Source organism: Capricornis sumatraensis, chromosome 1, assembly GCF_032405125.1.
Source record: "Capricornis sumatraensis isolate serow.1 chromosome 1, serow.2, whole genome shotgun sequence".
NCBI lineage: Eukaryota > Metazoa > Chordata > Mammalia > Artiodactyla > Bovidae > Capricornis > Capricornis sumatraensis.
The window spans coordinates 244048875-244064616 of NC_091069.1; the positions used below are offsets into that span (position 1 = coordinate 244048875).

Sequence of the window (15742 nt, forward strand, 5' to 3'; positions counted from 1 at the left end):
CACTCCAGTATTCTTGCCTGGAGAATCCCAGGGACGGGGGAGCCTGATGGGCTGCTGTCTATGGGGTCGCACAGAGTCGGACACAACTGAAGCAACTTAGCAGCAGAAGCAGGGGCAATCATAAGCAGCATCAATATGATGATAACGGGGATTTGTAGGGGCATTAGGCAACTCCAAATTCCCCCTTTCCAGAAGAAAGATCCCCCAAAGAGAGGTTGTAGCCACCCCAATAACTCTCCAGCTCATTCTTTGAGATCCTGTAGGATCTGAAGGTTTTGCTTGAGGTCTGTGAGACTTTCTTCAACTTAGTTGGAAGTATTTACCAAAAACAACACACTTCATTCAAGGTGGTTCAAGTCCCTCCATTTTCAGGGATCAGGAGATCTATCTCCTGTCTGTTTTGGAGTACCACCCCTGCCAAGCTGTGTTGGCTCTTTAGAGCTATCCTGAGAGATCTTATCTCCAGAAACTTAATTTTGGGAGTTTTCATTAGAATGGTGCTCATTTGTACTTTTGAATAGGTATCTGAGATCTCCAGGGGCTCACAGGTGTATTGAGTGTCCTCTTCTGTTTTCTTCCACAACTTGACTCATGAGTAGTGAATTCAGGAGTCATGTCCTGGTACCTTGACTGCTGTGGGGGTAGAAAGTATTACAGGGTAGGGGCCCTTCCATGTGGGCTGGAGTTGAGCCTTTGGGGACCCATCTTTCCAGAGTTTAATTAGGACTTGAGTCCCTGGAGCCTATAGTGTTAGCTCTTTAGAATTTTTGGGGTCCTGGTTGCTACCCCGCAAGCGTATATCTGTTGGAGCTGCCCACTGGCCATAGTATAAGACTGGAGGGTCTGTGACTGTGGATCTAGGAAGAGGTCATTGACATAAGCAAAAGGTCTCCTATATACTATCTCATAAGGACTAAGACCAACCTGTTCCTTAGGGGCAATATGCGTGCAGAGGAGAGCTATTGGTAAAGCCTCCTTCTATCCCAGGGAGGTCTCCTGGGTTATCTTTTTTATCACTGATTTTAAGAATTGGTTGCCTCTTTCTACTTTTCCTAAAGACTGAGGCCTCCAGGCACAATGGAGGTAATAAGTCATGCCCAATGCTTTAGAGATCCTTTGGGTGACCTTAGAAGAAAATGGTGTCCCGTTGTCACTTTGTAATGACCTGTGCAGACCAAATCTCAGAATGATTTCATGAAGCAGTTTTTTTTTTTTTTTTTTAACAACTCCTCAGTCTGGGTTGGAAAGCCTTCAATACATCCTGTGAATGTACCTGTCATAACTAATAGGTATTTATACCCTTGAGATACTGACATCTTCCAGTCCTCTCCTAAGTAGGTCCCACCCCATTGGACGGGCTGGGCCAGCTGGGGTCTTCAAGCTCCTTGGGGGTTGTTTAACTGGCAAGTGGGACAAGAGGAAACCACTTGCCTTATACTTGTTTGGAGGCCTGTTCATCTAAAGGACCTTTCTAGTAATCTTTGGAGGGCCTTCTCCCCTAAATGAGTGGTGGCTTGTAAGGAGTTAACCAACTTCCCCTGGAGGTTCCCAGGCAGAAAAAGGAGTCCCTCCTTTTGGAACCACCCCATATGATCCTCTTAAAAGCCTTCATTCTTAGCTTTAAGAGTATCACCTTCAGTATATGAAGGAGTTTCTGGCAAATTAGTCTGTGGAACTAAGGTGGCAACCCCTATTAGGTCATGGTTCTGTACTGCTGCTCTCTTGGGTGCCTGATTGGCTGTTTGGTTCCCTCGTGCCACTTCCATGCTCCTGTTTTGGTGTATTTTACAATGAGAGACTGAAACCTCAGCAGGCAGGTAGACCATCTCCAAGAGCCTAAGGATTTTATCACCAGTTTTGATTGGGGACGCTTGCTCGGGTGGTCAAGTGGCCCCCTTTCTTTCCAAATAGCAGCATCTGCATGTAGCACCAGAAAGGCATACTTGGAGTCAGTGTAAATGGCTATTCTTTTTCCTTTTCCCAGCTCGAAAGCTCAAGTCAGGGCTATGAGCTCAGCCAATTGTGCTGAAGTACCTGGTGGCAAAGGTTTGGCCTCTATGATCTCGAAATTGGAGCCTACTGCATATCCAGCTCTTCTTTTCCCATCGAAGACAAAGCTGCTTCCATCAGTGTACCAGATTTCCTCAGGATTGGTCAGAGGATCTTCTGACAATCTCTCTCTGGATTTTGTCCAGTGGTCCAAGGTTTCTTAACTAGAGGTCTTCTGGAATCTGGGACTCAGCTGCATGAGCTTTCTGCCCAGTGTTTTTATGCTATCCTGGTTTCCAACCTGCTGGGCTTCTTGTTACTTCCACTGCACTGGGTTTTCTTGGTGTTCAGCTTCCACTGCGTGAGATTTCACCAAGTTGGGCTTCTGCTGTGCTTGGCCTCTGCTTCACAGGGGCTGAGCTAATGTTGTTCCAGCCAGGTTAAATCCGAGAAATGGCACCATATATGTTGGAAGAGTGTGTAATTTCCTTGATTCTGTCTCGCCATAGCAAAGATTTGAAATGGCAGACCAGTTTTACAGCTAGGTTACAGCTCAGTTTTATTAGGAAAAACTCAAGGCACAAGAGCAGGCCAACGCCAAAGAAGAGGCTGAAAACTACTTTTAAGTGGAGTGAATGAAACACCTCCAGGACACTATGAACTTATAGGCCTCTGATTTTTACTATTATTCAAAAGTATAATTTCTTAATAACAAAAAAATAAAAGTATACCAATATAATAAATCTTGTGTACCCACATAATCAGTCAATAACATATACAATCCTGCCTCCCAGAATGAACATTTTAAAAAATACAAATTAAGCTCAAATAGCTGACTCTTCATGGAAAGAGTCAAATAACCATTGGTCTGAGCAGTAGCTTGTTGTCGAATCCTAATCAGCAGTGGATTGAGGTTTGGTTTCTATCTCTTGTAGCAGGACGTAAAAGAACCATATTCTCCTTCTCCTCACAGCCAGGATCATCCATCCCACCAGAAATGGCAGAAGGTACTCCTTACAGGGTAGCCCTCTCTCACATAAGGCCCTGCATAGGAAGAGATGGGGCCAGGGATCAAACCCTGAGATCAAGAGTGTATCCGTATCTGATTTTTTTCTTTGCTGGATAACGTGTACATGCATGATATGGTCAAAAGTGGCTTCCCTCATTTTATTGAGAAACTCTTCTGGTACTGTAATGAAAGTGGGGAGGTGTTTTTCACCGTTGGTGCTAATGAATGACTCTTGGGGAGTATCCAATAAACTGTCGACTGAAAAAAACTGCACAACATAAAAGTTGAGAATTATGTTTTATTCAGAGAACATTTTGAGCACTTCAAGCCTGATAAATAGCATCTCAAATAACTCTGAGAGACTGCCCCCAAGAAGCAAGGTGAGGAGCCAGTATATACAAGAGCTTTTGCAACAAAAATCAGGTGGTGGGAACATCAAAAGATAACTATTCATTAAAGAAAAACAGCTGTCTCAAGCTAATGAAATTTAGCACTTTCCCATGTATGGGAAGATGCAGAAGTCGGGGCTCACTGACACCACTCCTTTGATATGCACCTCAGCTACCTGGGTCCAGAATCCTGCTTCTCTCCATCCTGAGTCCCTTCAGGGTACCCCGTGGGGCTGCTGCAGTGGCTGAAGGCTTGGCCGCTGGCAGCCCATTTCTCTCCATCCTGAGCTCCCTCAGGGCTCACCATCAGGGTGACTGTATAGTGATGGCTTGGTGGCTGCAGCATCCTTTGTTTGCTGGTATGGCGGGCAATATTTTTCATTGACAAAATGATGTTTCTTTTGAAATCTGAGAATACATGTAAGCTCCAATTGACCTATGAAATGTGAGTGATGGATATCTCCAGTTGAGAACTACTGTAGGATCTTGGGTTATCTGTAACTTGGTCCTCTAAGGCTTCACAGAATATAAGTGGTGTTGGGTATTCTCATTTGGGACAGATGTGGAAGAGATGACCTTTAGTGGTTGGGGTACTAGCAGAGAGCAGAGTACCCTATTGGCATTCCCAGTGTTTCCCTCAAAAGGCTGAACTCTTTACACAGAAGCTCTTTGCATGGGCATGGGATAAGGGAGTCAACCAAGGACGCTGTGGCAGCTGCAGAGTCATCACCATCCTTTGATCTGAAGGTCAGGTCCGTGTCACCAGATTCTGGTGGCAGCTCCCTCTGTGGAATGGAGTTGCTAGCAGACTGTGTGGAGAGGTACAGAGACACTGGCCATGTCCTTCTGATCTCCTGCCAAGTCCCTCCTCAGGCTTCCTCCCTCCTCCGACACCCAGAGGTCCAGGGAGCCCAGGAATCCATACAGGCCAGCCAGTCTCCTAGGGCACAGAATGGGGAAGAGAGTGAGGGAGAAATGAGAGTTATTATCTCAGAAGGCTGGGGAAATCTTCACTCCTGGAACATTAGAGACCAGGGGTTTTTCAACCTCTAATATAGAGGTCCCCAATCCCCAGGCCATGAACTGGTACCAGTCCATGGCATGTAAAGAACTGGGCCACACAGCAGGAGGTGAACAGCAGGTAAGTGAGCAAAGCTTCATCTATACTTACCGCCACTCTCCATCACTCACATCCCCCTAGATGGAACTGTCTAATTGCAGGAAAAGAAGCTCAGGGCTCCCAGTGGTTCTGCATTATAGTGAGCTGTATGTTTATTTCATCATATATCACAATCTAATAATAATAGAAGTGGAATGCACAATAAATGTATCTGAATCATCCCCAAACCCCGTCCCCCTTACCCCGGTCTGTGGAAAAATTGTCTTCCAGGAAACTGGTCCCTAGTGACAGATTGGGGACCACTGCCCTAATCCTCTAGCCCTCACTGGTTGATGAGGGGACTGAGACAGAGGGACTGAAACTACTGAGTCAACGTGTAAACCCAAGAAGAGGCACACTTGAGACCACAGGGATTCATGTGACACTGGAATTTATATGACGCTAACACTAGAATAGGGCTGGCTAAAAGGGACATCTACGAGGTTATTTGCCCAGCTGGGTCCCTAAGACACCAGGAATTGAGTGCAGATTTTTTTCCTCCTGAGCCAAAACATGCCTTCAGACTTTTTCCTAGGGCTCCAGGTGGCCCCTAATAATAATCCATCTTCTTGCTTTATTACTTAACAATGCGAGGTGCTCTAAAACCCTTACACGTAAAGCTCAGATTATTCTGATTTTCCTCCTTGAACCATGACTCATTCTCAGAAGGTGTATCCTTGAAGATGTCCAGACTGCTCACCCTGGTGACTTGGTGGAGGGCACTGACAGTTTGGAAGGAGACAGAGCACCATAAAATGAAGCTTCCTGAAGGATAGCGATACAAGGCCCTGATCCCTGATGGGTTTTCTCTTCCTCTGTCCTGCAGGTTGACAGAACAGAGGTGATTCGCACCTGCATCAACCCAGTCTATTCAAAACTGTTCACAGTGGACTTTTACTTCGAGGAGGTGCAGCGCCTGCGGTTTGAGGTCCATGACATCAGCAGCACTCACAATGGGCTGAAGGAGGCCGACTTCCTGGGCGGCATGGAGTGCACGCTTGGCCAGGTGGGTCCATGATGCCCTTCCTCCCCTTTAGCCTTCTGAGGGCCTTTCTCCTTCCTTTTTTCCCCTCTCCCCTCATTCAGTCCTTGCTTTCTTTCTCCTGTTGATTTTATTTCCTTTAACGTGTAGCATTGTGTGACATGCACTGCCATGCCCATTATATTCAGGGTTACATTTTCACATGTATGATGGTGCAGATATGTCAGATGTTACTTATTTTGCAAAGTTAATCATTTTTGTTTCGGAATTCCTTCATTCTGTCAATCATTTATTTAACAACTATTTATGGAGCACCTGCTCTGCTCCAGTTGTAGGTCTGCTCTTGCCTTATTCTGATACCTCACAATCATCCCTCTCCCAGCTCAACTACGGGAACAATTACACAGCGGGTATCGCTCAGTCACAGCTATCCCAAGCCTCTGGTGCCAAAAGCAGCCCAAGAGAAGGCTAAATAGATACATGGTGAATGATAAATGCTTTACTTAATCCTCACAACAATGTTGGGAAATAAACATTCATTTGTCAGAGAGAAACTAAGACTCAGAAGTAATCAGCTTGCCAGAGACCCTATACTAACAAGGGCAAAGTTACACCCAAGTGGGCCTTACTCCAAGCCCCATGATTTTGCCTTTGTAACACCTTTCCTTTTTCCCTTCCTTCCTGCTATACCCCGAACTTGAATAAGTGCTGAGGTAGAATCTAAGTAGAAGTAGTCCCGGTGCTCAAGACTAATTGGAGAAGGCTCAGTGTGTGCCCCTCAAACAGAGCCACTCACGATGTTCTCTAAACTCTCATGAGGCAACTCATCCTGGGTTCTAAATATGGTTGTGGGCCTGCAGGGAAGGGAGAGCTTTCTGCTGGGGAGAATGACAAAAGGCATTGTGAAACCAAACTTTGAAGAAATATGATCCAGGAGTTGAAGGAGGAGGAGGGATGTCTTCAGGTAAAAAGGCAATGTAAACAAGGCATAGAGGTCAGAGCAACCATGCAGAGCTAAGGGATGAGAGGACCAGCCACCCTTAATCAAGGTCAGAGCCTGATTTACTGGGAAACTAGTGCAGCTTAAAATTCAGAGACCTTCATTTATGTGGATCCTTCCAAAGTTCTGTATCAGGTTTTTATTTGTAGTGTTGTACTTTTCCCACAAAGAAAGATTCCAAATAAGCCTCAAGCCTCATAAAATCTGCATTAATCCCATGTAGAGGTAAGGATATTGTTTAGAGATGAGTACGAAAGAGTTTAAGTTGGCTTAAAACAACACTCAGAAAACTAAGATCATGGCATCCAGTCCCATTGCTTCATGGCAAATAGATGGGGAAAAAATGGAAACAGTGACAGACTTTATTTTGGGGGGCTCCAATATCACTGCAGATGGTGACTGCAGCCATGAGATTAAAAGACACTTGCTCCTTGGAAGAAAAGTTATGACCAACCTAGATAGCATATTAAAAAGCAGAGACATTACTTTGTCAACAAATGTCCATCTAGTCAAAGCTATGGTTTTTGCAGTAGTCATGTATGGATGTGAGAGTTGGACTATGAAGCTACACTCCTGTTCCTGCCTTACTGCTCTACTCCACTGTGGTGCTTCCTTCACCTCCTATGACTTTCAGTCTCAGAGTCAGTTTTTCGGGAAATCCAAACAAAGATACTCTGCAACATATGCCAAACTTCCTGATTCCAGAGACTGTATGCAGTGTTCCCATCTGCTCAGAATGTGCTTCCTTTCCCTGCTCACACTCATGTTCCCTTCCCAATTTCAGTGGAAATGTCACTTCTTTCTGGGAGCCTTCTCTGAGCTCTTGTCTGCTTGATACCATCCTTTCAATGTTTGCTTCCCCTTCTGTGCTTCTCCCTAAGAATGGCTGTGATTCATTTGTGTAATTATTTGTTTTACATCTTTATCCCTGACTAGTTGTGAGCTGTTTGAAGGCAAAGACAGTGTCACTGGCCCCTGGCATGAGGTAGAGGGCCAAGGACGGGTTGGACATAGGAAGATAAGCCTTACAAAAGAAGTAATTTTGAGGATCATTCACACAGACCAAATTGTGAAAGCTTTGGATAAACAAGATCTTTTATTCACATGACTTAGTGGGTCTACATTTACTTCTTGGGACAGCATGTAACTTTTATGCATAGGCGGGATGCTCATTGCTAAGTGAGAATCTTAAAATTATTCTTTTCTATCTGAAAAATGCCATTTTAATCACCTTTTAAGTTTATTTATTATTTATTTACGTTTACTTAAGTTTATTTATACATTACAGAATTTCACCTCAAAGCCACTATTTATTCATTGCCCACTTATTGTGCATTGTACCTATCAAGAACTATGTGCTCTCAACTCTTTCCAAAGTCATGAGAGATATATACAATGATCATTATATAATATGTGATGGAGAATATCCCCAGAACCCACCTTCTTGTGGACTTCTCCTCAGGAGGGAATAAGGTGTCCTGCTGTCTAAGCCCTTTGGGGTAAGGTTTCCCATTATTTAAGTGAAAAGCATCAAGGTTGGTATGGAGAAATGGCCAGATGGCCTAGAGTGGAAGGAACAGAGAATCTGAGGGGTTCATTCACATAATCTTCTTAATCTCTCAAGACAAGAAATATGTAGACCTGCGCACTTAAGGTGAATTACCAATAGCCCTTCCTAAGTATACTTTGATGCTTTTGAAAGGGCTTTCAAACTGATCATTTCTCATGGCTTGTTAAAAATTTATGTTTTTTGAAGTATAGTTGAGTTACAATGTTGTGTTAATCTCTGCTGTACAGCGAAGTGACTCAGTTGTACATGTATATACATTATATTCTTTTCCATTATGGTTTATCACAGGATGTTGAATATAGTTCCCTGTGATATACAGTAGGACCTTGTTCTTTATCCATCTTATATATGCTAGTTTGCATCTAAGTTGAGAAAACTGAGAATCAGAAAGATTCCATGCCTTGACAGAGCCAAGACCAGAAGTCAAGAGCTGTTGATCTTTTTTTAATATAAATTTATTTATTTTAATTGGAGGTTAATTACTTTACAATATTGTATTAGTTTTGCCATACATCAACATGAATCTGCCACAGGTATACACATGTTCCCCATCCTGAATCCCCCTCCCACCTCCCTCCCCATACCATCCCTCTGGGTCATCTCAGTTTTCAGAGCTCTTTCTTCTGCCATGATTTAAGAAAGGATAATGCAGGGAGGCTGCATGTTGTGAGAAATTTTTTTGACATTGTGGCTTAGGAGGAAAAAAAGACATGAGCAGCAAGTCAGCCATGCTTCCTGACCCATACTACTGCACCCCCCACCCTGCCCCAGTGATTTGCTGCCTGAGTAGGTATCCTGTATATTTTTAAACAACCACCCTCTCATAATATCAGCCATGTGATTGGTGCTGTTGACCTGGCCCAAACTTTGGGATGCCACTGACTGAAATCAATCAGAATGTCTCAATTGTGTGGCAACAGTGATTGCTTCAGAGAAACTATGTAACTCATCAAACATAATGAGATGTAAATATATATTGGCTAGAGCCTTATAGGAAAGAAAATGTAGGGTTATGAGGTGGAAATGGACCCTGCAAGAGAAAAACGTGGGTGCTATTGGAGAAAAAGAGAGAAACTGAGTGGTGTTCTCTGCACCCTAGATAAAGTCTTGTCTGAAGCCAGCCTGTCCTCAACATTTCAATCATTATCTTCTCTTTGCTGTTTGAACCACTATAGGCTAATTCATTTTGCCGCTTACAAAGTGAAGTCTAACATATTGAATTATATTCCACAGAACCCCTTTCCCAGACCATAGTGATGTCTTTAAACTCCAAACTCCTATAACCCAACTTCATTTCATTCATGTAAATCATTCTACATTGCACTGAAAAGTTCCTTTGTATCAGTTCATTAAAATAATTTCTCTCTTAATTACCACTTATTGTTATAGTTACCTGGTCCATCCCTAGATTACAAGTTTTTAAAGCCAGAGGCCACAGGCCACATTTAGCACTTCTTTAGGTCTAAAGCAACATCATGCTTTATATATCATGTGCTCAAGTCAAATTTATTGATTAGTTAATTTTGAAAATTTCGGATCAGTATGAACTTATACTTTGACAGGATAAATTTAACTCTTTTATTTATTCATTTTTTTCAGCAAATTTTTAGGAAGGACCCCAGGCATAAAAAATGCCATGCTAGGTGCTACAGGCACAAAGATGAAAAAGACAGGGGCCCTGCTCCAGAAGAGCTTATAATTAGCTGGAAGATACAGACTAGTAAAGAAATCATCAAAATGCATATTACTGAGTGTTATATAATGAGTTGTGTTTCAAGGGCTCTGAGGGAAAGACTTACCTCTGCCTAAAGGCAATCAAGGAGGTCTCATAAGAAAATTGTCTTACTCTGGACCTGAGTCTCAAAGAGTGAGTTTGGGATTCACCAGCAGAGAAAAGAAATAAGGACTCTCTGGGCAAAATGACCAATGCACAGCAGCATGAGAATGTCAGAGAACTCTGAGTGACTCAGCTTGGTGGGATAGGCAAGTGAGCTGGGAAATGGATAAAGGAGGCCAGACAGGAAAGGGTGAGCCGAGCTGACTGCATGTTTTTATGAGCCTTTCGTTAAAGTTTGGAGAGCTCGGACTGGATGCACAAAATCCCTGAGGGGCTTTAACAATGGGAGGGCCAAGACTGCATGTGTGTACTGGAAAGATCACGTTGGCATTCCTGTAAGTGGTGGATGGGAGAGGACTGATGCGGAGGCAGAGAAACAAGTTAGGAGGCTGTTAAAACAATAAGAAGAGTTGGGAAGGAAATTGGTGATGAAAGTTGAGAACAGGAGATGCAGAGGGGAATGTGTCTGAGAGCACAACCAACAAGTTCTCAAACCTGGGTGAGGGATGTGGGTTCTTCTGGCATTTGACAAATGTTACTGGAGGAGCAACTTGCTATCATTGAGGGGAATCAGATTGAGGAATGAGATGGGGAGTAGGATGTGGTGCCAACACTTTAAGCTCAGGATGTCTGTGAAAAGTCCAGAGGAGGTTGCCACTTGGTGGTTTCACCACATGGATCTGATGATGACACAGATTTGGGAGCTAAGTCCCTACAGATGGTAGTTGGTAGCAGAAAATCAAAATCCTTTTCTATATGTAGAGTTTTATGGATGGTTATTTAGAATGGGGTAAGTAAAATAGACATGTGATTAAAACAAGATTTGGTATTGCTACACTACATAAAGGGGGCTTCCCTCATAGCTCAGTAGGTAAAGAATTTGCCTGCAATGCAGGAGACCTGGGTTAGATTCCTGGGTCAGGAAGATCCCCTGGAGAAGGAAATGGCAACCCACTCCAGTATTCTTTCCTGGTGAATCCCATGGACAGAGGAGCCTGGAAGGCTACAGTCCATGGGGTCACAAGAGTCAGACATGACTTAGTGACTAAACCAGCACCATGTATAGAGTAATACAACAGACAAATGCATTTGTCATGAGAGCTCTGTGGAGGGTAGGCAGACTCCTTCAGCCTTCACAGTTTGACTGTTATCCTTTGGTGAGAATGGGAATTTTCTCAATTTTTCCAAATTGTTCTCTCTAATGTGATCAAGCAAAAAAAAAAAAAAAAGGCAACATTTTCCTTTTTTGTAACTTCAGCAGTGAGGAAAATCAACATTTTCCTTGCACTGCTTAGTTGGGTAGGAAATGGTGGACATGGGAGCTGTAGGAACAGTGTGGTGGGGGCCCAAGGCCCTGTTTCATGATGCTGCACCACGGAGCTGAGTGGGCTAGTGTTGGATCCCAGCCTAGCCATGCTCAGTGATATGTCCAGAGGCAAACTCCTGCAGCCATTTAAACCTGTCTCTTCATTTGCACGGTGGAGATTATAATTGTTCTGACCTCAAGAAATAGTGTGAAAAAATACATATAAGGTGCTAAGCAGCCTCCCTAGCATTCAGGGTCTGAAACCTGTTAAGGAGATACCACTATGGACACGTGTAAGGACCAACGTTGTTTCAGGAATAAATGTGGAAGGGAAAAAAGGTGAAAACGTTATGATGGAACCCATGTCCTGGGCAATTAGTAAAACTGAACTTATAATTTTGCCTTAAATTTGTTGCATGATTTATATAGTTAAAGATTCAGTGTGTGTAATATTTACTCTTATCAGGCTACATTTAGTTTAAAAAATTGGTGTCTCTGAAATAATTGGGGACATATGTTCCTGATCATATCTTCCTCAACTGAAGCCCAAGACAAAAGATAAAATGACTTCCCAAAACCCATCCAGAAAGTCACACATTCAGAGCCTCTAAAGTACCTACTCTGTCTGAATTTGTCACATTTCCATTCTGCCATGTGAATCAGCAGGGCTCGTGGTATTTGGGGAGGGAAAATAGCATCCCTCAGCATGCTAGAAACTGGCATTGGCCATAACATTGGGTACCCGCAGCACAAGTGACTTAGCACTGAGTGGTGGTGCCAGATGAAGGTTCATGCCCTCTAAAAGCACTCAAGGCAGAACTGTGTGTTCTCAGCAGATGGATGAAGAGGGCGATTCATAGATGCAGGGTGCTCAGAAAGCTGTGCACGCCTTCTGTGTCAGTGTGGAGACCATCCTTGGGTTGCTGTTGGCTGAAAGAAGACCAGAAATTAAACCCTGCTTGTGCTGCACCCATCAGAGAGCATGCTAGGGAGAAACTCGACCCCTCACCATCTCGAACAGCAAGCCAACCTTCTATTTTATTTAACTTTATTTCTTTATTATTTTATATAAATTTATTCTTAATTGAAATATAATTGCTTTAAACATTATGTTGGTTTCTGCCAAACGTCAAGATGAATCAGCCATATGTATACCTATGCCCCCTCCTTCTGAACCTGCCTTCCACTTCACTCCCCATCCCACCTCTCTAGGTTGTTACAGAGCCCTGGTTTGAATTCCCAGAGTCATACAGCAAATTCCCATTGGCTATCTATTTTACACATGGTAATGTATATGTTTCCATGTTACTCACGACATTATCCCACCCACTGTTTCCTCCTCCCAACCCCTGTCCACATGTCTGTTCTCATTGTCTGTGCCTCCATTTCTACCACACAAATAGGTTCATCAATACCATCTTTCTAGATTCTATACATATGCATTAACATACAATATTTGTTTTTCTCTTTCTGACTTACTTCACTCTGTATAAGTGGCTCTAGGTTCATCCACCTCATTAGAACTGGCTCAAATATGTTCTGTTTTGTGGCTGAGAAATATTCCACTTTATATATATATATATATACACACATACATATATGTGTGTGTATTATATATATACCACAGCTTCTTTATCCATTCATCTGCTGATGGACATCTAGGTTACTTCCATGTTCTACCATTGTAAATTGTGCTGCAGTGAACACTGGGGTACATATGCCTTTTACAATTTTGGTTTTCTGAGGGTATAAGCCTAGTAGTGAGATTACTGGGTCATATGCTGGTTTTATTCCTAGTTTTTAAAGGAATCTCCATCTGTCTGTCATAGTGGCTGTATCAGTTTATATTCCCACCAACAGTACAAGAGGGTTCCCCTCTCCAGCATTTAATATTTGTAGACTTTTGATGATGGCCATTCTAACTGGTGTGAGGTGATATCTAAGTGTAGTTTTGATTTGCATTTCTGTAATAGTGAGCAAAGTTGAGCATCTTTTCATCTGTTTGTTAGCCATCTGTGTGTCTTCCTTGAAGAAATCTCTGCTTAGGTCTTTTGCCTGCTTTTTGATTGATTGATTGTTTGTTTGTTTCTCTGGTATTGAGTTGTATGAGCTGCTTGTATATTTTGGAAAGTAATCCTTTGTCAGTTGTTCCATTTTCTATCATTTTCTCACATTCTAAGAGCTGTCTTTTTACCTTGTTAACAGTTTATTTTGCTGTGAAAAAGCTTTTAAGTTTAATTAGGTCCCGCTTGTTTATTTTTGTTTTTATTTCCATTGCTCTAGGAGGTGGGTCATAAAGGGTCTTGCTGTGATTTATGTCATAGTGTTCTGCCTATGTTTTTCTCTAAGAGTTTTATAGTTTCTGGTCTTATATTTAGGTCTTTAATCCATTTTGAGTTTATCTTTGTATATGGTATTAAGAAGTGTTCTAATTTAATTATTTTACATGTAGCTGTTCAGTTTTCCCACCAGCACATATTGAGGAGACTAGATATCATTGCCCCACTGTATATTCTTGCCTCCTTTGTCAAAATTAAGGTACCCGTAGGTGTGTGGGTTTATCTCTGGGCTTTCTATCTTATTCCACTGGTCTATGTTTCTGTTTTTGTGCCATTAACTTACTGTCTTGATGACTGTGTATTTGTAGTATAGTCTGAAGTCAGGAAGGTTGATTCCCCCAGCTCCATTCTTCTTTCTCAAGATTGCTTTGGCTCTTTGGAGTCTTATATGCTTCCTTATGAAATGTGAGATTTTTTGTTCTAGTTCTGTGGGAAATGTCATTGGTAATTTGATAGGGATCACTCTGATTCTGTAGATTGTATTAAGTAGTATAGTCATTTTTACAACATTGATCCTTCCAACCCAGGAACATGGAGTATCTGTCCATTTGGTTATGTTGTCTTTGATTTTTTTCATCAGTGTTTTATAATTTTCTCTATATATCTCTTTTGTCTCCTTAGGTAGGTTTATTCCTAGGTATTTTATTCTGTTTGTTGCAATGGTAAATGGGATTGATTCCTTAGTTTCTCTTCCTTATTTTTCATTGTTAGTGCATAGGAATGCAAGTGATTTCTGTGTACTGATTTTGTACCCTCAACTGTGCTGAATTTACTGATTAGGTCTAGTAATTTTCTGATAATATCTTTAGGGCTTTCTATTATATTATCATGTACCTGCAAACAGTGAGAGTTTTACTTCTTCATTTCCAATTTGATTTCCTCATTTCTTTTTCTTCTCTAACTGCGGTGGCTAGGACTTTCAAAACTGTGTTGAGTAATAGTGGTGAGAGTGGATGCACTTTTCTTGTTCTGATGTTACAGGGAATGCCTTCAGTTTTTCAACATTGAGAATAATGTTTGATGTGGTTTTATCATATATGACCTGTATTAGTTAAGGTAGGTTCCCTCTGTGCCCATTTTTTAAAGAGTTTTTATCATAAATGGGTACTGAATTTTGTCAAACGCTTTTTCTGCATCTATTGAAATGATCATATGGTTTTTAGGTTCCAACTCATTAATATGGTGTATCACATTGATTGATTTGTGTATATTGAAGAACCGTTGAATCCCTGGGATAAACTCAACTTGATCATGGTGTATGATCTTTTTAATTTGTTGTTGAATTCTGTTTGCTAGAATTTTGTTGAGGATTTTTGCATCTATATTCATCAATGATCTTGGCCTGTAATTTTCTTTTTTGTGTGTTGTCTCTCTCTGGTTTTGGTATCAGGCTGATAGTGGCCTCACAAAATGAGTTTAGCAGTGCTTCTTCCTCTGAAAAATTTTGCAATAATTTTAGAAGAGTAGAAATTAGCTTCTCTCTAAATGTAAGGCAGAACTCACCTTTGAAGCCATCTGGCCCTGGACTTTTGTTTTCTGGGAATTTTTTTTTTTTAATCACAGTTTCAATTTCAGTGCTTGCAGTTGGTTTGTTCATAATTTCTCTTTCTTCCTGGGTCAGTCTTGGAAGCTTGAACTTTTCTAAGAATCTTACCTATTTCTTGCAGGTTGTCCATTTTATTGGCATGTCAGTTCAGTTCAGTTGCTCAGTTGTGTATGACTCTTTGCGACCCCATGAATGGCAGCACGCCCGGCCTCCCTGTTCATCACCATCTGCTGGAGTTCACTCAGACTCACGTCCATTGAGTCCGTGATGCCATCCAGCCATCTCATCCTCTGTCGTCCCCTTCTCCTCCTGCCCCCAATCCCTCCCAGCATCAGAGTCTTTTCCAATGAGTCAACTCTTCACATGAGGTGGCCAAAGTACTGGAGTTTCAGCTTTAGCATCATTCCTTCCAAAGAACACCCAGGGCTGATCTCCTTCAGAATGGACTGGTTGGATCTCCTTGCAGTCCAAGGGACTCTCAAGAGTCTTCTCCAACACCACAGTTCAAAAACACCAATTCTTCAGCGCTCAGCCTTCTTCACAGTCCAACTCTCACATCCATACATGACCACAGGAAAAACCATAGCCTTGACTAGACAGACCTTAGTCGGCAAAG

The 15742-nt window shown here is 42.2% G+C and overlaps 1 protein-coding gene across 1 annotated transcript in view; it reads left to right on the forward strand.

The window, feature by feature from the left end:
* Positions 1-15742, forward strand: part of CPNE4 (copine 4) — a 494912-nt gene that overhangs the window by 238395 nt on the left and 240775 nt on the right. Inside the window, exon 2 of the mRNA XM_068965804.1 lies at positions 5373-5552. Within this exon, the coding sequence (XP_068821905.1) occupies positions 5373-5552 (180 nt within the window). The remainder of the gene's footprint in view (positions 1-5372; positions 5553-15742) is intronic.